This window comes from Gallinula chloropus, assembly GCF_964237585.1.
Source record: "Gallinula chloropus genome assembly, chromosome: 10".
Classification (NCBI taxonomy): Eukaryota; Metazoa; Chordata; class Aves; order Gruiformes; family Rallidae; genus Gallinula; species Gallinula chloropus.
In genome coordinates this window covers 7,615,303-7,640,554 of record NC_140095.1, presented here as the reverse complement: position 1 = coordinate 7,640,554, position 25,252 = coordinate 7,615,303, and the positions used below count along the sequence as shown (strand labels likewise).

The following is a 25,252-nucleotide window of genomic DNA, read 5'->3' as shown; positions in this document are numbered from 1 at the left end:
TATTCATCAACAAAGCCAAGCCAACGAGTTCTAGTTTGATTTAGTCTTGGCAAACCCTGGCTACTAAGCAGAGACAGTCAGAGCCCCATACACCTGCCTGTGCTGACAGCAGCTGCTCCAGCCCCTGCCCCAGCCAGGCATTTGGAACAGATACCCTTTGCTTCAAACCCCTGTTGCTTTCCCTCTGAGGCCAAATCTCTGATGTGTCTGGAAGCAGGAAAAAAGTCCTGGTCAACAAGCGTTGACTTTTTATCTTTGTTTCGCCTACATTAGTGTCCCAAGTGCAAAACTGTTGAACTATATGATCTGTGCTAACAAATACCCTCTGCAAACCAGCAAGCAGCAGACCTCAAGAGCTGGCCTACCCATCACAGCAAGGTAAGAACTCCATATACCTCATGAAGCACCTCCTCACTAAGTGACAACTCTGCTCTATCCCATAATAAAAAAAGACAGCTAAAGTACATTCTTTGCACCCTCAGTTTTTGCACTTGCCAGGGGAAGTCTCTCTAAATTGCAGGCTACCCAGGGAATGCCCCACTGGTGGGTGGATAACCAAGATCTTCCTCAGCATGGATACATGAGAAGCAAAATCATGTTTCCAGTTGTAAAAAGGAATCATACTCCTCTGCCAACTCCCCACATTTAAAGATGCTGTGATTCCTGTCACTCTTAGCACTCATACTCTTTTTCCTTCTAAAATGAGTTAACGAGTTACTTGAAATGTGCCAGGATAAAGTAAAATCCTGTAATAACCAAGAAATTCCTAACTGGTGGGTGATGGTCATAACACACGCCACCAACAGAAAAGCATGCTTTTCCCTGCCTAAGCCAGAGCAAACACCCACAACCACTTCTAAGACTTATTAGGAAGCATGAGATTAGACCAGCAGGACTTCTGGTTTATTCTGCATTTCATGGAGGAAAGAATTAAGTGTACTTGGACATAAAACAAAGTCCCTATAGCATCCTGGGTAGCACATACCAGTACTCCCTAACTGGTGTAGTTAAGAAGTTTTCCCCAAGTCTTTGTTGCTACTAATTAAGCCAATTACAGCCTTCCTTTGAAGCTGATGGGCAGCTTTTCTATAACTCTTGACATCCTTGATTTCTGTCCCACCCCAATATTCTATTTGCTGAATTAAGCCAAAGCACTACCTTCTGCATCTTATCTGTGGTGGTGTACTCTCCCAGCTGTCCACTCTTCTCTCAAAAGCATGATACCCAAAACTGGACATAGTATCCCAGCTGAAGCCCAGTCAGAACCAAATATTCAGAACTAAGAAATTCCAGCACCTGACATGATATTCCTGCTACTACATCCACAAAACTGCATTTTTCTTGTGTGCAAAACCAACGCATAGTGTTGAGCTATTCCTGCTTGCAATACATTCCTCTCCTCTGTGCTTTCTGGAATAACGCTGCCTGGTCAGAGAGTTCCCATTGGTACATCTAAGAAGGAATTTTCATTCCTAAGCATGGTGTTTCATCAGCATTTTAGACTTTCAGGTTATTTCTCCAGCTTATGAAGATCTTTCTGAATTCCCATCCCATCCTTTACATTTTCTCCCAGTCCAGCATCACTTGCAAATATAAACAACAGGATAGTTGTCAATACATCAAGAATATTGCAAAGGAAAAGTCTCATTCAAAACAGCAATGTTTTCTCTAATAACATGCATTTGATGTCAGGAATCGGATTTCACTGCACTCTTACATTACTTACAGTAGTGGCTAACAGCAGCACGCAACAGCAATGCTAGAGCTACCACAGGCAGGAGTCGACACCACAACCGCAGTAAAGCACGGTGCAGTGCTTTTCAGCCAACTTACTCTACTACCCTAACAGTATCCAAAGCAGCAATACACCACAAAAGGATGACTCTATGAAGGCTACGTCATATCAGCATCACAACAAAATAGGGACTGATAGACAAATAGATATTAATAGTGCTGTACAGTACCAGAGCATCCAGTCCAGTATGCAACAGGAATATTTATATATATATATGCATTTAAAGGTCTATCTGATCCAAAAGATTGTATCTTGATGTATTGTTTTTGTACTGGAAATATAATGGTACTTGAAGTATATTACAGCATTATGGAAGAGATCTCCAAAGTTTTGCTATTCTTCGGCAGACAGCAAGCCCCCGTGGGCTGTTTAATAGGAATGCATTAATTTACCTAGCCAATTTTCTCTTTCTATAATGAGTTTCCTTTTATTACATCCACATACTTAAGAATATGAGTTAATGAAGAAAATTTGTATATTTATATTGAAGACTTGTTCTACGATCTCATTACCCAGTTCTCTATCCACTGTCTGTTTTTCCTCTACGCAAGCATATGATCAAATAGCCAAATATTCTGCAAAATTATTTCGACATGGCTGAGGCATGCAGAATTGCCATTATCCCTTCTGTAAATAAAACAATTCAAGCAATCCTGAATATTTATACAAATGTGTATTAACTCAGTCATTTGATATATGTCGGATTTTTCCGCTTCCAAGTGCGAGCCTTTTTATTGCATATTTGTAGATAGCTGCCAGCAAGACACGGTATCAGAGGATTTACAACTGTGAGGGTAGAATGCCATCTGCTGCTATACTTGCTGCTACAGCAGGATAAACCAGAAGAATCATATAAGAGCCACCTTCTGCCTTTCTCTTAACTGTACAATGTATACAAACATATCGTTTTATTAAAAATTTAAAAAAAACCACCAAAACTGGGAGTTCAGATGCCTTTACACACAGCTTTTGTTGTAAGGTCTGGTAAAATAAGGTGGTAAGTACCACAGGATTCTATAAATGGGAAATGAGACGTTGCTGTGCCAGGTCTACTAGAAGAAAACAAAAAAGTGGAATTTGTCTGCAAACTAAATTATACCAGTAGATAACGTAATCAAACAATTAAAGAAAAAAGCACACTTTGAACTGTGGAGTTGCTGGACAAGTCCCTTCTATGATTCTATGACTGGGGCTATAATTTAGAAACACCCCTGAAACTGCTATGCACCATGAAAGGCTTACAAAATTTCCACTTTCCTAGTCTTTACATACGACACTTGTCAGAAGTAAAGGCAGTACAGGGAGTATATCACCAGCCTGATTCGTGTTCGTGTATTGGGCAAAAACCAGAACAATAAACCAAAACAACACAAAAAAGGTTCCCTAAATTCATTCAACAGTTTTCCTCCCATGTCCTTTTGCAAAAAGTTGATCCTTTCCATTCACAGCACTCTTGAATAAATCTAATGGAAACATTAGCCAACATTTTACTCCGCTATTAACCATTTCACCTTCCACACCCAATGCAATCGTAGGGGGAGTCTAATGGTTATCCAAAACACACTGCTGAGCTGGATAAATTCATACATATTGGATTCTGATGTAGCTGGCAAACATTCAAGTTTTACTTTTTTTTCTACTGACAGCAGAACTCCAAGTGACCAAGTACAAATAACACACTTCAGCTTTTTCTGCCCGCTGCTGCACCCACGTACAAAGGCTTCTTCCTGCTCTCTTATAAGGATGGCCATAACAAGCCTGGGTATACAATCTGCTCTAACAATCTGTTACAGCATACTGGACACTGACAGGGCTCCTTCACACAGTTACACCTCAATCAGAGCGTAAGATAAAAGCAAAACCCTCAATGTTGAGAGAGAAAGAAAAATAATCCGGGCATTACAACTACTGTACAGCCATGATGCCTTTGATTTGCCATCAACAGGAGTTTTGCTAATGAAAATACCAGAAGCACAAGCACATTTGTACTGTGTACCTTGTTACTTAGCTTTAGAGCAGCACACTGTATTTAAAAACAACAAAGCAGCTCTGACAATGGAGAGGAACACATGGCTTTCATGAAAAAGTAATTCAGTATAGTGTAAAACTTCATTTTTAATATTAAGTGAGGAACCATTCAATAAAGTTGAAGTACAGTTCAAACCTGAAGGGATAAAAGAATTCTTGAGATGAGGACCGTTCACCAGAAAGCAAGGGCAGAGTACTACACAAGTAAAACCAAATCTCAGTCACTGTCACAATTCTTGCTAAAGATTTGCTTGGGGCTCCAACAGAATTCTTTCAGTCTTTCTCAAGATCAATTGATCTCATCTTACTGACATTCTCTTTATAACATCTATATTATGACTGTCCCCTACAGTTAAGGTGAATTAACTGCTGCTTCTTCAAAAATGCATCTTACTTTTCCCTCTTCCCTATTTAAAATGCAGAAAAGCCAAGTAATGTGAGAAATACAGTGGAAACCACATAAATGAGTAACTGTCAAAAGAACAGAACTATTAAAAGAATAAATCTTGTGTACCCAGCTGTGAAATATAACACAATATAGCAGAACCCAGCTAAATGTTTGAAATAAAAAATTGAAATGCAAAGTAACCTAAAATTGTTTAATGAACATAGCTGTTAAAATATTAACTCCTTGTGTGCCAAAACTCCAAAGCATACGTGGTAGGAAGTCCACTCCAATGAACACCATGTTAATAAGTTATCTTTTTATATCCCCATCTAGCCAATCAGCCAGCAGCTAAACTGGAGAGCTTTTATTGACAGGTCACTTTTTACACAGGCCTTTCTATTTCAAATGTAGCTGTTTAGAGCAAGTATTTACCTTTGAGGTGTGCTGAAGCTGGTCTCCCACATACGTTTTACGGAACTGATCCAAGAACCACAAAATTGCCAGTTCTACTTTTTCATTACTAGCCTGTGGTAACTGGGCATCCATCAAAGAGATCAGCTGAAAAACTCTTAACAACAGAAAAAAGACATTTTCAGGAGGAATTCTCAAATTAAATTACACTGTCTCGGCTAATTTCTTTAGGAACCCATCAGCCATTTTTTGTTTGCTTAAGTTTCCTTATAGAATCCCAAACTGGTTTGAGTGGGAAGGGACCTCATTGCCCAGCCAGTGCCACCCCCTGCCACAGGCAGGGACACCCTGCATTAGCTCAGGGTGTCCAAAGCCCCACCCAGCTTGGACTTGGACACCATTTAGATTTTTTTTGTTTAGATGCTAATTATGCTACCAGACCTCTAATGCTTTCTAATTATGTGTCACTTGACATTTTCTCTGATACATAATTCTGCACTGTGGTGAGTTTGTATAATCACAGAATCATAGAATGGTCTGGGTTGGAAGGGACCCCAAGGATCATAAAGTTCCAACCCCCCCTGCCACAGGCAGGGCCACCAGGCCTGGATCTACACAAGGCTGCCCAGGGTCCCATCCAACCTGGCCTTGAACACCCACCACCTCTCTGGACAGCCTGTTCCAGCACCTCACCACTCTCTCTGTAAAAATCTTACCTCTAATATCTAATTCAAATCTTCCTTCCTTTAGCTTTAATGCATTCCCCCTTGTCCTGCCATTGTTTACCCTTTTAAAAAGTTGATACCCCTCCTGTTTCTCTGCTCCCTTCAGGGACTGGAAGGCTGCAATGAGGTCCCGCCACAACCTTCTCTTCTCCAGGCTGAACAAGCCCAGCTGCCCCCAGCCTCTCTTCAGAAGGGAGGTGCTCCAACCCTCTGATCATCTTTGTGGCTCCTCTGACCCCTCTCCAACAGTCCCACATCTTTCTTGTATTGGGACCCCAGCTCTGGACACAGGACTCCAGCTGGGGCCTCAGGAGGGCAGAGCAGAGAGGGACAATCCCCTCCCTGTCCCTGCTGCCACTCCTCTGCTGATGGAGCCCAGGATACCACTGGCCTTGCGAGCTGCAAGAGCACACTGCTGGCTCATAATGTGTTTTCCTTTCTCAGAGCATGATGAAAAAAACAAAGACATTTGAGAAGTAGGGGTATCAAACTGCAAGTACAAGATAAGAGCTGTTCAGCTTCCCTGGGAACGGTAACTATGGCACTTAGAAATAAGTTTACATATGCAAAATATAAGGCAGTGTCTGCCTTGCTTCTTGACACTTCTCCCTCTCCTAAGACATCTACAGAAAGATGTATTTTCTGACCTGTAATGCTTTTATAATTTTTAAAATTTATTTAAAGGAATATTCCTTTATTTAATTCCCACGTTCTCCTGCTATCTAGTCCTTGAAATCCTAACTCCACAGCAATTCAAAAAAAATATTCTCACCTTTTGCCAATTCTGAAATATGTAGTCACTGGATTATAAGTCAGTAGCTACCTCATCTGTAAGCCTGTATATTAAAACCTCTCACTTTTAATAACAACACAGTGGAAGATTGCTACCACCACAGAGCCCCAGGGTAGATTAGGAAGCCAAGAAACAAAGGAGCAAATGTAAAGCTTTTTATCCAATTCTACGTCGCATGCCCTTTCTCATGTGTTAGCTAAATAACTGAATCAAATATACAAGCCTTTTTAAGATACTTGTGGGTGAAAACAAGGATTAAGGAAATGTCTGCCACATACTTTGTCTTTGTCACAAGGACTACATGTCATTCACAATAATCCTTAGCTCACCCCTTGTCCTAAAACTTGTAGAAAGACGACTTCATCACGCACATTTTTAAACTAAGAGCCCCCGTCTTTATTCCAAACTCTAGACTAAAACTCAACCTCAGTTTTCAATGGCTGACCAGCAGTTCCTCTGCACTTCTTCATCTGCAATAACGAATGTAAAGGAAGTAGCACAGAAAACAAAATCCTTAACTCCTAACTTAATAAATTCAACAGCACCTGTATAAAAGTAGTTACATGGGCATATCAAAACACCACTTAGAGTAAGAGATATATTTGCCTTTAATCCTCTTCCCTTCCTCTGAAACATAGTTTCTGAAATTAAAGCCTGAATGACTCCTTCACTGGTCAGGATAACGAATCAGAAAGACCAAAGCCAGTGGAATAGTCTCCTTCCACAGAAGGTGAGTACAGTCTTTGAGCACCCACCATCCAAGAACTGGACAAAAAAAGAGACATTTAAATTCAAACTATCTGCTAACACTGAACATCATTAGAACAATCAAAACAGAGAACTCAAAAGAAGCAATACTTACCGACAGGATAATTCACCATCCATGGCATCATGTTCATCAGTACTAGTGTATGTTAATCGTCCTCCCACAAAAGTACCCACAAAATAGACAAGCCATGCCAGACGTCCTGACATTGAAAAGAAAGAAGAACAGTTAATGATTCTAGACCATCATACTAGTACAATACACCTCTGTAAGGCATCGGCAGTCCTAAAAGGTATCAGACTGTGGAACACTGACAAGAGCATGGCTCAGTTTCTCCCTTTACCAGATTTAAAACCTTCCCAGATGTATCAACACAAAATTCTGAGCAGAACTGACAGAGAAGCTAGAGTAGCCCATTAACCTGGGCATGCTTATAATAAAACACAAAAGAATTAACCTAAAATACAAATTAAGCAAACTCAGCCTGATGAGATTTGATATGCAATTCATCTAGTATACTCACTTGCCAAAAATTGTTCCATGCCATACAGTAACTTGCCTACAGCGAGGCTGTTACATCTACTTATCATAGCATTAGGAAGCAACTGAGACTCATTATAAGCTACTTGTTTCTCAATTTTATTTCAAGAAAAGAATTCTCTGTAATAGTTAACTACCATCTGAAGTTTGAAAGACACCTCATTTCAAGTCATCCTGTCACGTCTTCCCATCCACCAGATTATTTAGCTATCAGGTTCCACTAAAGCACTTAAAAGATCCATTGGCAAAGCCCATATCAAGTAAAGCATGATGTAAGGATCACAATTTCTGTGAAATTCTGTTTATAAACACAGAACTCTTACATTGACAAACACTGAACTCAAGGGAATTCCTCTGCCTTTCTCTGATGGAAATTCACTGCTGTGATGAAAAACCCATATTACTTCCATCTCTCTGGCACAGTAAGGTGGAACATCTTAAGTCTCACCTACTGATACCTACTCAAGCCACACAGATTCCTCCTTCAGCTTTTAAAGCTTTGAATCCAATAACTAAGGGTATCCTCTCTGAGGAAAGACAAAGTATTTTTCCTTAAAGATGAAATCTAAGTCCTGAATAGCAAAGAAATATGTAGACTTGTTAAAAGTCCAGAACACCACTAAAAGTTTCTTCCTCAGTCGAAATGCACTGAGACTACGGAACAGTAAAGCTCCATCTTATTCTGCCAAAATATACTTTGTAATAACTTAGAATGGATTGTGTGCAAGTAACAAGACAGCAAAGACAACCTGGAAGAGCATCCAAGTAAGTTAAATCAAGTTACCGACAAGACTTCTCCATAAGTGAGTTATTTGCATTAATTACAAGATGTCTTCCCTTCATTATGGGATTTTACCAAGCAGAGAGTGTGACTTACAAGAGTGAAGACAAAACCCTGATGAATAAGGTGTCCTCCCAACACATTTTAAGTTTAACATAAAGGATAAGCTACAGATAAACAAATGAGGTCATGTTGTGACTGCAAACCAGTATTTTATTTTGGCAATTTCTATGCACCTATCAGGACATGCACAGTATCTACTGAAAGCCTGGATGTTTTACCTCATGCTTGTGTCAAATTTTTGACAAACTAGTCTTCATTTACGTAACATTAAAGATCTTAATTTCCCTCATGTTTTGCATTGCTGTGTTTTGAAAAGGCCAGAACTGAGACAGCACTGAGCGCTCTGCTTCCTCAGCCCCTCCAGCCAGGTTAAGAGTTCTGAGGTGTTCCAGTATCCTCATGGCCTAAATCTGCTGCTGGACAGCATAATTCAGTCTGTTTCAGTCAGAGGTAGACAGTACAGTGTGTTCTACACATAAAAAAAGATGCTGAGATCAAATATACATAAAAGGCAATGCAGAATATGGAATAACACAGAAATGATTTAAATGCAAGTACAGGAAGGCACTCAGGTTGATCTTAACTCTGTCTTACTTAAACAAACCAAACCACATGTATGTAATACAGCCTGAGATTGGTAACAGAAAACACCATGACAGGGAACAGCATTAACTTTTGAGACAAGATATACAAGGAACACTTCCAAGTATCTTCTCACATTGTTCTCACACAGTATCAGCTGTCCTACAATCAAGGTATTTCCCCATTTCAAGACCTGTGTTTCTTCAAAAACAAGACATTTTCAAGGAAAACCCAATGAGAGATGCTACACATTGCAGTAAAAACAGCTGTTAATTTAGGACACCAAGAGACTGCACCATCATTAGCAAAACTGCAAGGAGCTGAAGTGTCTAGGAGAGCAGGCATTGCTCAAAGGAATTCAGCATTAGCAGCTAGGAAAGAACGGCCACATGAAGGTGGGATCCAAAAGCACCTGCGCAGTAGCGCTGACTCCTTCAAAGAGCAGAGCCATCACTTTGGACAATAATAATCTTTCAAATAAAAACCTGTCTTCCTTTTTAAAAACTGCAGTAACTCATTTTGTAAGTACATAGTTATTTTTCTGACAATAGCCCTCCTCTCTTAGCACAGCACCAATTAATAGGTATGACTGCTTTCCCTCTTTCATACCTTCACCATTTAAAAATTTCAGTGTATTTGCTTTGGCAATTACTGAGGCAGACAACATCTTTTCTTTTAGAAATAATTATTGCTGTAATAATCTGTAATTATGGTTTATAACAGCAATAATCCCAAAGAAATCAGTCATTACCATAGATCACAAGTAATCATTAACTACTGTTAATGACCCGTTTCTTGGGGATTATTGTTTTAGTAAACCGTGGCTGCATCACTATTGATACAGAGAGCAAGACAGTATAATAAAATGAGATCTTAATATTACATTAACTTATTTTGTAACATTAAAAGCCATTAAACATCTAAATTTAACTATGTATATCTAGGGGATATAACAGTTATTGTTCAGTATGAGCACAAATGTTTAGTTTGCAGAAAAGGAACACAATATTTAAACCTCATCAAATGTTTTCTAATGCATAATGGTAATCCCCAGAGCAGTGACACTGAAAGACTCCAGCTGATTGCTTCCCTTTTGCCCCCCAGGATGAGGGAATGGAGTATAAAGTCACACTGTAGCTGGTCAATGAAATCAGGGCATTCAGGAAGGTTCTCCCAAATAAAAGTTTGTAAGTGCATGAAAGAAAGTAGAATTAACAACAAAAGGTAAGTAGAAGGGCTTATACAAATTAGTGAAAAAATGGCTCTATGCAACACATTCAAACTCCACAAAAGAACAGCAAAATAGACACAAACATTTAATAGCATGCAAAGAAACAGCTGTATTATGCAGTAACCTGTCTCACCTTTTCAAAACACCACTATATATCCATGTAAAGATGCAATGGCAACTATGTTAGGAAAGAGCCAGTAGTTACCGTCAGCTTAAGTGAGACACAAAGACCCAAATAGTGATATGGGGGGAAAAAAGTCTAATTTGTAAAAAATAAGTATACAAAAATAACTTGAGTTTCTTGAAAATTAGCTGATTCATCTTAACTGAGCTCCAGAAAACTAAATTAAGGTATTTTTTTTAACATTGTATTATTTTTTACAGAAAAATGAAAAAAGAACAAAAAATGGTCACCAAGTTACAGCTGGTTCCCATGAGGGCACCTGAGCCACCCACCTCCTGGTTTTCAGAAATGAAAACGTTTTTACAGCTCTCATGCCTATGCTGTAAAGATGTACCAAGATGTTAAAACAAACATTAACTGCCAAAGGACCCTATTCAACACAAAGACAGCTAGGGAAAACGCGGTGTGAGGGGACTCGCACCATCAATCCCTAGTTTGAGAAAAGGTCTAGGTACTAATCACCTAGATCACCAATTTTTCATACACAAGTATATGGTTATTGGCACATAAAACAAAGTCTAAAAATCAAATTAAATACTAACCTTCCTGAACTGTGATTTCTAATGGATTCCTACTAGAAGAGTTCAATAGTTTTTGGTAGTTTTGTGCATTTTGGTCAAACAACTGTACAAGAAGCGTACAGGTCTTTTCATATTCACACCTGCTAACTGTGCACAGTTGCTCCAGCTGCTGGAAAACTGTAGCAGCATCATCCAGTGGATCTTCTAGGCCGTCTCTGGAATAGAGATAAAAGTAACCATTTAGACACTATTGCTTAAAAGCTGATGCTGTTTCCCCCTCCAGACCTTGAAGGACTGTCACTGAACTTCTGAACTACAGAAGCCTCAGCAGCTGGTGAATCCAACAGACAGACGTAAGATCTCATTTTATTTACAGACATACCCATACACATCCACACAAACACAGGACAGTATTCCATGTGTGCCTTCCTTGTCACATAACACAAGAGATGAGGTTGAAAGTATGAACAGAGAATTCTGAAGAACTAAGGTCCACTGTGCCTGAAGAGAATATTAACAAGCAGCATCTTTCACTGAAGACAATGGGAGGAAAGAATGGAATACTTTTTAGAAATGGATTTATGTATTCATCAAATTAAGCACAAGAGCACGATACCAAAGCCAACAAGCAAGCTTTGGTAAGATGCCGTGCAACTGCTGTAAAGCAGCTGTGACCCTATGGAGTGCCCATAACAGAGAGCACCATAGCTCTTGCCACATGATGTAACTATACTCATTATGCAAATCACACAGCAAAGATTTATTCAGCAGAAGTTTACACATTTGTTGCACAGGCAACAATCAATGCACAGGTAAATGTAGCACCCAAAAAGTCACCAAGGTTAACAGTGCTAACCTCCAGACTTTGGAAGGTATACAGCAGATGGAAATCCTAATGTTCAGGATGGACTAAACCAGAGCTGCTCTTAGGTATTTACAAATATTTGAACTAAAAGGTGACCTTGTAGAAAAGCATCATCTCGTACATCCTTTGTAGAAGACTCATTAGTTTCTCACTCATCCTTACTCAAAAGGGAGAACAGCTACTCAAAGCTCCCCAAAGGGCAAGTGACTTTCCTGTAGTTTTTCCAAGATACTTCTTTCTCTGTCTGAAGGCCCAGCTGGATGACTCCTGAATGGAGAGAGATATTACTGACTATCTGGTTTGTAAGAAAAATGGTCACTCCAGAAAAAGAGGATTTGTTCACAAAGATATCAATTAATCTCGTTGGAGCAAGCAGAAGCAGTCTTATGAAATCAGCTCCCAGACAGCCCATGTTTCTGAAGAATGTTCTGGACTTTGATATTAAAGTCTACATTTGATATTGCTACCTACAGAAATACCACAACTGAGGATCTGCATCACGTAAGAGAGTAAGACAATACCCCAGTGGTATACAAATAGAGTGAGGAATGGATACATTCCCACAGCATTACCAAGGTTGTAAGAACGATAAGCACTGTTAGAGGATCAATACTTTCCTCATCATCTCCCTGTTGGCTTTTTTCACAGATTAGAAAGCCGACTCTTCCACAATGTAACAAGGCCATCCAGATGAATCTCCCATCAGTGCCAAACAAGGCAGCCAAATTGTCAGTGCTGACTGTGATCCTAACGAAGACAGCATCACACCTTCAGATCCAGAAGCTGCTACAGAACCTACCACTCAGCAGAAGAGAAAGCTGAGACATGAAGGTTCAACCCTGAGATTCCATTACACAAAAGCTGAACAGACTTAAAAATGCCAGAAGAAGTGTCTGCTGACTGAGAGAAGGCCCAGGACACCTGCAATCAGCTGCCTGTCCTTCCCTGTGCTAGCACTGGAATGCTGGAAGCTCTCCCAGGCACTGTGACTTCTTGTTCTTGAGATGATAGAGAAGCTCACGATTTTGAACCATGAGGAAGTCAGTGTTTAACATACCTGCAGTGACAGCAGAAGGCAAGTAACACCAACTATAGCTTAGCCACTGAACTGTAAAATGACAGATTACATCATTTGCAGATGTGAGATTTTGGCTAAGCTGAGCCAAAAGGACAACAGTGGTGATGTGAGAACAGTTCCTCACACAAGCTGAACACTTAATGTATGACTGAAAAGGAAAACCAGATGTGGCTCAGTCTGCAAAGTTGTAGTCTGACAGCATATCCTACTAGCAAGAATTCATAAAAGCCCTCGTAGAACATAAATCCTTTCAGCAATCTAAACACTTTTTTCCCATTTGCTATATAGTCCACACTATAATAAGGTCATTAACTTAAACTATTAAAAAGACTTGAACTAAGAAATTATTAAAAGGCCAACTTCAACCTTGCCACTCTAGCTCTTGTTCTGTTTGGTCTCACCCTTCCTTGTGCATGGTGTTTGCTCTGCTTTCCCCCACTGCTCTACCCTCTGTGGCCTTAGAAAGTGACTCATTGAGAAAACAAGTCACAGCTGAACAATACAGTTACTTTAGATGCTCTTAAAAGAGAGGGGTGGGAACAGGCTTTTTTCAAAACACAAAGGCCCATGAGAAGTAAAACAATTAGAATTTACATTTGATTTTGTCCTGGATTTAATAAGCAAAAGGAGTACAACGATATCAGCCAATTAAGAGAATCTGAAGATCTCGCCATGGTAATCAGAACCAGTGTGTTTAGATTTTAAACATAACTAAAACACAGTAGGCCAACAAATCAGAAAATGAAACATTCCATATTACAGTTTTAAAGTCAGAATTACAAGTTTACCTTATCACTACAGGAACACATTCCAGTCTAGAAGTAATATAAGCTTTTGTTATCTCAGGTGCATATGTATCTAAGAGGTGGGGTTCTGCCGTTTTCACAAAAGGTACAGATGCTACCATTCTCTGCCACAGAGTGAGCAAATAATGAACACTGTTTGGAGCAAACTCCCAGTGCTATAAGAAAACAAAACATAACTTCTGTTAAAGCATCCCAGTGTGAAAGTTTAGTTGTGAAACATGATGCTTTTATCTTAAGTGCTCCTACTCGTTCAGATAACTACTGATGGACCCAGTCGGAACTGAGACGCTGTATGGCACATGTTACAGAGGAGATCCAGAATTACTTCGCCTCCCTGAAGTGAAGCCCACAACTCACAATTCAGAGAGAGGCCTATATTCTTACACAGTGCACGGTAAGATTTAAGTGCTATAAAGGGGCCATTCAAAAATCCTAAACATGAAGTGGGAAACTGTCTAGAGCTACATAATAAGAAACGTAAAGAACAGAAAAGCACCCCTTTTCCTTGCTTATGGAACTGCCATGGGCAACTCAAGAATTCCAAGGTCTAAATTTTCTCCTAAAGGTCACTATCTTCAGCTGTTTCTCTGAAGACCAGAGAAAGACTCTGGAGGAAATGCTAACAAAACGATTGTAGCATTCCTCAAACAGTGTGCACACCTTTACCTTGGTGTGTTTCAAAAATAAAGCTGGAAAATTTTTAACACTGTGAGAATCTTGATCCCATGACCTGTGTCCCCCTCACACAGATGTGGGTACCTCAAAAATTTAGACGTTAGTCCATGCAGCTTCTGAACCCAGCTCAGATGGGAACTTTGTACTCAGCATATAGGCAACTGTGTACATATACATGTATATGCATAAAAGCAGAACTCAAGAACCTAGTCAGTACAAGCACTTCAAAGTTTACATGGGAGCAGAGTGTAAATATTTTAGGGTTGGATAAAGGGTTTAGTTTGTTGGATTTTTTTTTTTTTGAGGGTGAGGACTATGGCTGGAGGATTAACATCCATCTAACCCTGCTTCAGCTACCATTTTCTTCTTTAAATCTGGTCCCATTACAAAACGTTACAGCGAGAGTGGGAACCAGGTCTAGAGAATTTAGAAATTTGAGTTACATCCCTGACAAAATACATTTTTACATAAAGACAAGCCTTACCACCTACTCAAAAAACACCAACACAGAGAACCAGGACAGTCCTCTTTGTCATTCAAGAGTAGAAGAAAAGAGAACACTTCTGTATGTATTCTTACCTGTAGGCTAGTAATAGTAAAGTTTGCTATAAGTTGGATGACTTCTGGGTAATCTTTCACCATTACTAGCTCTCCTAGTTGATAGTTTGTCTTTAGCCGAGCCAAAAACCGACAGAATTCATGGTAATTACCTGGATCAGATAAACCCTGAATTTGAAGAAGCAAATGTTTAAAAGTTAACAGCTTAATCTAATCACAATTTTATGAGTACTGTTGCTAATTGGGTGACAATTTCATTTGCACAGAGGTTTTGCTTTGTTTTGAAAAGAAAATCAAAGCAAACAGATGTCTGGTTGGAAGTGGTTTTGATAGATTCAGTAAATTAACAAAGACTGTAACTGGAAAAACAAATCCACAGCTGTTTTAGCATTTCAAATAAATAAAATATTAAAGAAAGATATACCTGTGGATTTTCAAGTATTTGTTTCACTCCTCTGATGAGATTACCAAGATATTTGGCACGTTCTGGATTGCTGAATAAAGATCTCCTTGTAGAAGCAAACTGAGCTAAACAAGAAAGTGCCTGAAGAATAAAAAAAATGCTGTAAGATTAAAAACTACTAAACTTTCAGAATAATCATCTCAATGTTTGGATCAATCCAAGCTACTGCTGTCTGTAGTACATTCTGTGGCTGAAGATTATTTTTGCTGCAGTATCTATCGGATCATTGAACACAAAACACACAGCTCAGTTTTAAAATTCCCTTTTACAACAGCTTCTGCCATCAAAGTAATTAGGCAGATGCTTTCTATGTGGCTGAGTAGTGCTGAATTGGGGAAGGAAGGATTTGGATGCTTTCAGATTCAGACATGAAAACTGGGGCTGAAGTTCAAAGAAAAGTCATTGTGACTGGGCACTGAGCCAGGGGACTCATAACGTGCTACTGAACAGAAGAAAACATGGTCTTTTTAACAAAGCATAGATGTAAGAAGACTATTTTCTGTAATTAGTTGAGTGTAAATCATGCATGTCACTTACTAACTGGGACAGCATTGGCGGAAGGGTATGATACAAGTCAAAAAACAGGTCCAACGTCTCTGACTCCAGGAAAACTACAGAAAAAAGGTAAGTTGGTTTTACCACTCATTTCAAACAGCAATTAAGTATCTTTATTTTAACAGAATCATCATCTTTTTAATAAAAGTAGTGACAAATCACTGCAGTTGAGCATGAACTATGAATAGATGCATTAATTAGCTCATTGTGTAACATTAAATAACGCACTATTCTCTGTTTACCACATTTATTCTATCCTACAGCTCGTAAAGAATACTTCCCTTAAACTGCAGGTGACACAACAGAAAGCTGTGCTGTAATGTATGTAGGTAAACTGGTTTCTCCAGGCTACTACAGCAGTGCACAATGACAAGACAGGATCCAAATACTAAGGTTTACTTTAGTCCCGATCTAAACAAAGGCAAGCTTTTAACAAAAGCTCCACAGACTATCCTAAAGTTTACAGACTGATAAACAGAAAAAAATACCAAGTTACCAATTCACAGTGGAATCACATCAAATGGACTGCCAAACTGCCCTATTTTATGAAGGGCAAATGACAGGGTAGAAGTAGTTCACCAATAATTCATAACTAATCCCACAAATTAAGTAACGTTTCAAAGTTGTTTCATTTACAAGCATTACTTTATACAAAGATTTGTGTAAAATAAAGCATCACATAAGAAAGATTAACTTCCTTAGACACTCTGGGTTTAATAACTAAAGGGAGATCCCTCTATGGACAATTTAAAGTGTCTAAACTAAGATCTTGGGAAAACCTATCCCCTTCTTTCTGAGGGGTCTTGGAAAAATGCTGTCACTTGCCCAAATTCAACCTTTGGTCAGTATTCCCCTCTTACCACATGTTATTGCTCCTCATCCTTCATGCTGCAATAAGAGCCTACTAATTAATGGAGAAGGAATGAATTACCCATGGAAAGCAATGAAAAATAGAATCAGAGATAAGGAGGAATATCAAACACTACAGAGTGTGATGCTATACAGGTGAGCCAGATTCAAATGTCCCACCTTGGGTATGGGATAATGGGTAGCTGCTTTAGTCAGATGTACCAGACTTCCAATCAGGCTCACTTACTTTGCCAAGAAGCAGGATAAATTAGCCTACATGGACCTCCATGCTGCTAGTGCTAAACTGCAACAATACCCAAAGTAATTTCATCAAAGCTGGCTTGGACATATTTATACCAGACTGCCATCTGCACTGTATAAGCTCAGGAAGTCAAACCTCTAGAGTCTAAGAGCCAATGTGCAACCCTTCTGTTGCCTTCATTAACAAGCTCACATGCTAGAGAAAACATACACAAACCTCCCCCCAAAAGCACCCACACAGTTTTCCCATCAGGAAGAAGACAAGAGAAAAAGGACATGCTACACATGCTGTACCTCTTCAAGCTGCTCATATACCAGGGCTGAGACCACTATTCAGTATCTAATTAGAATAATTTGATTTACTGTGAATATCTATGTTACATACTACATTTATTATTTCTGTCTGTAAAAAATAACAATAGGAAAAGCATGACAGAAATAGCAGATGTTCACCAATAACTCATCAGCAAAAAACTACTCCACAATAAAACTTATTTTATACTTGCAAGTACTGTGACAAAAGAAGTTACATGATCCACTGGCTACAGGCTTCAGACTACCATCAGCTACGATCCTTTCTTACTTGTTCTCCAGTTTGTGGGAATCTGCACAGTGCACAGGTCATCTGCAGATTCGTCAGCTGAATTTCCAATGAAATCAAAATTAAGACAGTTTAGTACAAGCTTCAAAAGTTGCACAGCTAGACTTTGTTGCCGTTGGTCCTGAAGAGATAAAGGTTTTGCCAAGAGCTAAGGAAAAAGGGAAATCTTGTTAGGCCACCTGCACAGAACATGCTCTAAAAACAGTTTTGTAAAGGAAAACGTTTGGGTGTAAGAGCAAGAGAATAAATACAAACAGAATAAAATAAACTCTTCAACAATGAAAGGTATGGTCTTTCCTAAAGGCAAGGGGAAAATAATTACTGCACCTCAGAGACATCTTCCATGCTGAGCTAAGGCTCACAGTTTTAGAAGTAATTCTTAAAAGCTTGGTGAAATAACCCTTTTGCATGAAACACTTACAGGTGAAACTCAGCGTGTCACTGACCCTATCTGTCACAACAGTGTTAATATTCACTGCAGAAATTACACTGTAAGGTTTCATGGTTTTCTCTCTCACATACTCCAGACTACTGTGGAGTATGTGACATATACATACATCATATGGGTAAAAAAATATCTCAACAGTTATTTTTCAGTTTGGTGTCCATGCTGCTAAACAGCGCGAGTCTCTGTGTGTGCACTCAAGGACTGTTCCTTTGGTAAGTCCAGAAATACCTGGCATTAAAAAACAATGAAATGAACAGCCTGTAGCCTGAATGTAGCTATTTACAACACTTGTATAAATACAGCTGTCAGTGTGTCTACCACTTTATAACCCCTGTAGTGTCAGAATAAAAAGGTACTTTGTAAGCAAAACAAGCTGTTGGGATTTGGAAGTCTATAGTCAGCACACTGGGCGTTCATTTTTATCAATTCCCTTCTGTAATTACAATAATTTAAATAACTATCTTAAAGAAATTGCTACCTCAATATTACACACACAACATAAAGACACTGAAAAAAAATCTCAAATCCATCAGTTACTGATGCAGTTCATGAACATGAAAAAGAAAACAACAATTTTGTCAAGAAAAAACAATACAATAAATGCAAATGTAATAACTTTATCTAGTTCATCTGCTCCTCATTTAGATTCAAAGTCACATCTCTCAAGTTGATTAAGAAAAAGTTTTTAAATTCAGATGGCAGGAATTAAAATCAATTCCGTGTCATTAAATGCCTCATTAACTTGGTAATAACGGTTGCACCACACTGGAATTGACAGTAAATCATGAAATCAGCTTTGAAAGCAACACTGACTTTCTGCATCTCTTGTATAAATGTAACCCATTTTGCCTCCAGTCCTCTATGGAAACATGAAACTTGGAATTGTTTTAGTGTTTCCACTTTTTAAAATTCTGTGTATTTTTCAGTGATCTGAAAAACATTCTGGTCACCAAACATATCTAAACCCAGCTTCCTATACTAAAGCTGGCATTATAAAAATACCAATTATAATTTTTATGTATTTCTGTCTGGAAATCTGTGTGAGGCCACTCAAACCTTCCAACATATGAAACACTAAAGTTCCTGTAGACTAGCTGACCTTGAAGCAAGCTAGGAATCACAAAGTTCTCTCAGAAACATTTATCGTTTCAATGTGTAATGGGGTTTACCCTATCTAAGAACCAGATTTTCTCAGAAGAACCTTCTTTTAAGCTCCATAGGATTTCTCCACTAATATGCAATTCCAACACTGATTTAAAATGTCCTTTGTACATCAGCAGAGCATTCCTTAAGAAAACTTAGTACCTCACAGGACCACTGCCAGTGCCATGCAAAGCCCTGATCAGCACCAAACGTTAAATGGAAATTCCAGCTTCAATCCCAGCTCAACCCACCTGCTCCAGAAAGACCTAGCTTGTCACATGCTGTTCTTCACCCACCTCCTCTCAAGGCTCTTGAGAGGTTGCAGCCTCAATTACCCCAAAACATTACAGAGAGCGTAAGGGAAGTAGTGAAGGAGAAAAACACCTTGGCCAGATTCAACTGCCACTGCCATACCACAAGGTAAGAGACTCCTAGTTTAATAGATAATTCTTTTAGGAAATACTGAGATGGTAGGCCCAGAAACACTGAGACACAATTAAGAAAAATGTTTAAAAGATGACAAGCTCATAATTTAGATAGCTCACAAGGTATACAGAGATGGCACCGAGAGAAAGACTGGGAGAAAGCAAGAGAGACACGGAGGGAGGAAGATTAGCGTTTTTGTCTACGAACATTTTTTGGTACTTGAGCTTACCAGGCAGCATTTAGGAACAGAATTCATCAACTCAAAGTATTAAGGACTCAAACTGGGACATTATGGTGTCAATGATTTAGGTTCAATTGTAAAGAGCCTCACCTCCTTCAAAAGAGAGCACGCAAGCATCAGTATGTCCTTTAGAGAGGTGTCACGGAATGAGGTAGCTATTTTACGATGTTTTGCTGAAGGTCTTGAATAATCAACCTAAGAAAAGTTAGGACATAATAAACAACGCTTGCTTCTTTGCTAAAACTAGGTAATAGGTGTATCTGACAGATTAATTACTTGATACTAGAAATTAAAATTATGTTTCAGCACTAAATATTCCTCTTGATAGCTTCCTGAAGTGCCTCCTTTTTCCTCTTCAAGGTTGTCTCTTGTTCCAGATGGAAAGTTCTGAGGCACTTCCTCAGGCAAAAGAAAATCATTACCAGAAATACAATTGTAAAAGGGGATTGATCATTCTCTTTGCTTTACTAATTGTAATGACTGTGCTGAGAGAAACTTTACCCTGTATCTCACCCCCGTTTCTGACACAGGTAGAGTCACTACACAAAGAATTCAATGTCTCTCTATACATTTTGGTGGGGGGAAAAAGGTGTCATAATCCCTTCATGTCTAAGAAATGTTTCTCCATTTTTATGGAGGGCAGAAACATTAACACACTGTTTTATCAGCAATACATACATCCCTTGCAGCAGGAAAAAAGCCCAAAACCGAAAGTGCTTACTAGATTCATTTCCCGAGTCAGTTCTAGGAGAATCATTACTCCTATTATACAATGGTCCACAGTGCCCTACAGAAAAAAACAATCAGACAGGGTTTCTCAAACATCACAGCTTGTATTTAATATTTGCCAACATTTCTAGAATCAAGGAATTTTAGGCTGAGGTATCCTAAAGCGTTTAGAAGGCTCTAACACTAAATTCTATGAACATAAATGGAACTGGACCTTCAAAATCTGTTATTAGAGCAGAAAAAAATCATCATCATAAATTTTAGGAAGCATGTGATAACAAAGACCCATCTGAAAACAAACTCTAAGTAACTGTGATCTAGAAGCTCACTGTCACCCATTACTTGAAGCTCTATTCAGTATTCTAGAACTGGTAAGGCAGGCTGCATGAAGTTCAAACCATTAAAAAAAATAATTAAGCCATGCATGAATGGAAGAGATCACAGGGCACTCAGAAAAAACAAAGTATTTTGAAATGTGACCAATCAAAGCCCCCTAATCCTCTTCCTGCCACAGCAGCACACAATGCTTTGGCAGTAGGTATCAAATATTTGCACCCGAGGGTGCCATTTGAGCTTCAGCACCAAGTTCCTTGGAATATTTTGAAATTCAGATACAATGCAGAATTTTGCATTTAATTAGTAAAATTTAGCTGTCTCCACTGAGCTACTACAATGAATTTGTAGAAAAATTAAATCTGCTTTCTTAAAACCAATTAAAATCAACTGCAATTAAGCTTTGCCACTGACTCAGGGGGAAGATCTCTGTGTCTACTTTCACAGCTACAATCTGCAGCCTCAGCTCCCCTCATGTCCAAAAACCAACGTCACCCTTGTCACAACTTTCCTAAGTTTCAGCACAACTACATTCATTTTCACAACTCTGAACATCACCCAAAAGTTTGACTAATGAAGAATGTGTCTATTTACCAAGGGGTCTAACCTTTCATGGCCATCTAGTCTGCACTATCACTTGCACCAAAGCAAATCAAAAGCAGACATCTCCCTGCCAGAATTTATATTGTTGCCCTATCTGCCATCAGGAAGACTGAACTTCTCATCCCATAATTTGAACATACCTTTCTTTTACATTTCAAATTCTTAAAATAGTCTATATGAATGGTCCTTTGATCACACAAGCTTGCAAGAATGGAAAAGGGAACCTCTCCCCTTCTTGACAGGTGTGAAAAGCTGTGATGGAGTTGGGAACACAACTGCAAACGTAGCTGCTAGTCCCTTCTTCTGTTTTAAATCACACCCAAATTCATGCAGGGTGAACTTCAATCTGGACTGCTAATGCATATGTATTTGAAACCACTGTATGCTAATTATTAACACACATTAGTGTTGTTTAGGGATTAATTTTTCAATTTTTATCTAAAATGTAATTCACTAGTAGATCTACGGCTTAATTTTCTTTTCTACAGGAATTCTTAATTTAACTAAAGAAATCTCTTAAGAAGCTAAATTTCGTATTTAAATCTCTATTTTTAATGAGCTACACACTGAAGAGTCACACTGCAATCATTTTAATAATAAATGCAAAATCCAATTACAGTACATTCATAAAAATAACTGCAAAATGGTGGAGAAGTATACTTGATTTTGTTTTTAATAAACAGAACATTGCAATTTATCTTTTATTAGACATTCCCAATGTAACTCAGTGCTATAAACAAAGTAAGACTGAAAAACAAATGAGAAACTCATTGGCAAGAAATATAAACTGTTAATTTCCTATTTGCTCACTGAGTTTCCAGGATCACCAACAATGACACACATAATGGATCATTTTGGAAGTAAATCTCCTGTAATAGCTTACACAGACACTCAGAAAGCTGAACTGTATTAACTTTTTAAGCACATCAGTTATATCTCAGGGAACTTTTTAAGAACATTTTTAGACATGTTAAATATATGAAATAACCAAGTCTGGCTAACAGCCCATGAAATCAAATCCCTTTCTCCAATCTTACAGGATATCCAGCAGCACAGGTGATGTATCTTTAGCCACTAAGTCTGACAGTATTACTCCAGTTTTGACATGTAAATTTGCACAGTGAACAGCCCATAGCAAACCACTGCACTCTGACTTTAGGAGAAATCATTTCCAATTTTCGGATACTTTGTACCAACCACACCCCTCTATACTGCAATGCATCTTCTTTATAACAGTGACCAATGCAGTGGAGGAACAGGAAAGAATGGGGAAGGAAAGGTAAAACAACAACATTCCTAGCTCATACTGGAGAGGGACGATAAGCTACATGTCCCTAGAACACGTAGTTTTTGTCGTAAGTTAGATTTAAATACATATGCTAAAATAGGCCAAGCTGCAAAAAACACTCTCCATTTATTATTTATCTCCCTGTATTGTCCACCATAATGCTGGGAGAGAGTATTGTCAGTCTTTTTCTTTTCACTCCTCTTTACACGTATGGGGAGAGAACACAGATCTCTGCAGTTACCTAAGTGCCTGTGCATGTAAATACCAATCATCAATTTCTCAAAGTGAAAAATGAACAGGGCAAACAGGGACCTCAACCACGTAACAAATGCATACAGCGTCGACCAATTTTGTGTGCTCCAGTTTTAGCTGCATACAAGCTTTCCTCAGCAGCTGCTGAAGCAGGGGCATCGAGTGATTTCTGCTAAAAACTGCAGGTGAACTCCCACTGCTTATATAGAAAAGCAACAATATAAAACCATTAACAATGAACACTCCAACAAATGGTTCATAAAGGCATCGTCTCACCAACTGCCATGACAGACACTTGTGAAAAGGTATCTGAACCAGTTCTAACCCTGAACAGATCAGTGCAATTTTAATGGTCATTACAAGAATCAGACTCATGCTTTTAAACATTGGACAGCCTTACTCTTCAGGTGGTCTGGTTCCAGTGTTTCTAAACAGTTAATTGGAGCTAACACTACCAGAAATGTATCCCCCATCAGCTGGAAAATAATTAAGACATTAAATAGAATGCCTTGAGAACAGGCCATGTTTTCCAACCACACTGTGAAATAGTGCTCTAGGAGAAGATAAACAAGCAAAACACTACGAACAGTGTAAGGCATCAAAACCCACAACCTTGCATAATTATCAAACCTACTCTGGTTCTTCATTGGAGGGCAATCTTCTATTTTAAGCAATGCTTTTCACACTTTTTCCATCCAAGTGTCTAACAACTAAGTGCCATAATATGCCAGTCACTGAACATGAAGAGGTCCAAACACACACACAAAAAAATAAGTGGCAGAAGTGAATGCTTCCTACCTGCAAAAATTTTTTTACATCAGCAATAATGTCTCTGAAGATGAGCTGATCTTTTAGTACCTCAAACCATCCTAATTTTGTAATTTTAGCAATGACTTGAACAAGAGCTTGGATGACAAAAGGAGCCAGTTTGGGTTGAGATGCTACATAGTTCAGAATGTAATTTCCTGCAAAGAAGAATCTCAGTATCAGCAAGATAAGTCATCTGTAAAGAAAATGAATTAAATCATTCTAATGGGAACTTAAGGCATGGATTTAAAAACAACATACAAGACCACTGACAAGAGTTTGTGAATTCAGAGAACACTAGGAGGTAAAACAGATTAATATTTCATTACGGTCCCACATACTGGGCACTGATAATTTCCCTAAGTAACAGCAGCTCTCACAGCCAGCTCAACATACACAATAGTTTTTATCCAACAAGAGTCCCTGCTGAATGTTCTCCATTCAGTCTAGACCATCCCTTCAGGCAATGTAAACTGCAGCTGCAGAAGATCCTCTTTAACTAGAAGAATGCTAACCTGTTTCAAAAGCTGCTGAAATCTATAAAATAAAGTTCATTAAAGTCATTTTTTACCTAAAAGAACACTGAAAACTTTTATCAGAAGCAGCGGACTCTCAGCCAGGCATTTCAGAGTCCTGCTATCCACAAAACTGATACAGCTGTGCAGATTTTCTAAGAATCCAAATAGAATCACAGGGAAGGCTTTCCACTGTTAAAGACCTAACACATACTCGCTCACTCTTTTAGGATATAGCTATTCCAACTTAGATCCTAAAAAGTAAGGAAAATTTTGTAGGATCTCAACCCTCCAAGTAAGAACCTGCCCTGGCACGACCTTCACAAATATTAAGAAATGATCATGAGCAACGTTACATGTCAGTGGCTGGCAGGTGTACTTAGCACCATCTGCAACTTTCTTCATTTACAAACATCAACTACATCTCTTTAGGGTCTTGTGGGATAAAAACAAAGACTGTCTAGAAAAATGAGTACTTTTAAAAATATATATATATGTGATTTTGAAATTTAAAAATGTTATTTGCCAGCTAATTGCAGAGAAATGATGAAAGAGCTCACAATCACCTTTACATTCACTCTCTCACAATGACTATGTTATGAACAACAGGCTTGGTAACTGGAGAAAGAAAACCCAGACTGTCCATTGAATGATTCCTGCGCTAACATGAAGTTTAGGATCCAAGTAATATATTTTAACCTCAAACATTACTTACGAATGTCAATCCTTTGCTCGATCGGTAGTGGCGATGCCCTGCTTACAAGCTTAGACAGGCACGTTGCTGCTAGAAGCTGAGCATAGGACGTCTACAAAAACACATCAAAAGATACTATTCAAAATAGGCTAATAAAAGGCAGGGACAGTAAGTTTACACCTGATAAATAATCAATATACCAGGTTGGTTATCAGGTTTTGGTTATGTTTAAGTATACCAAAAATTTATAAAAG

At 38.7% G+C, this 25,252-nt stretch overlaps 1 protein-coding gene across 1 annotated transcript in view; it reads right to left on the bottom strand.

The window, feature by feature from the left end:
• Nucleotides 1-25,252, bottom strand: part of RANBP17 (RAN binding protein 17) — a gene marked incomplete at its 5' end in the record, with an annotated part of 154,606 nt that overhangs the window by 126,370 nt on the left and 2,984 nt on the right. Inside the window, 12 exons of the mRNA XM_084268704.1 lie at nt 4,644-4,779; nt 7,003-7,108; nt 10,830-11,023; nt 13,540-13,712; nt 14,812-14,958; nt 15,215-15,334; nt 15,791-15,864; nt 17,502-17,667; nt 19,868-19,972; nt 20,499-20,564; nt 23,781-23,947; nt 25,020-25,110. Coding sequence (XP_084124830.1) covers nt 4,644-4,779; nt 7,003-7,108; nt 10,830-11,023; nt 13,540-13,712; nt 14,812-14,958; nt 15,215-15,334; nt 15,791-15,864; nt 17,502-17,667; nt 19,868-19,972; nt 20,499-20,564; nt 23,781-23,947; nt 25,020-25,110 — 1,545 coding nt within the window. The remainder of the gene's footprint in view (nt 1-4,643; nt 4,780-7,002; nt 7,109-10,829; nt 11,024-13,539; nt 13,713-14,811; nt 14,959-15,214; nt 15,335-15,790; nt 15,865-17,501; nt 17,668-19,867; nt 19,973-20,498; nt 20,565-23,780; nt 23,948-25,019; nt 25,111-25,252) is intronic.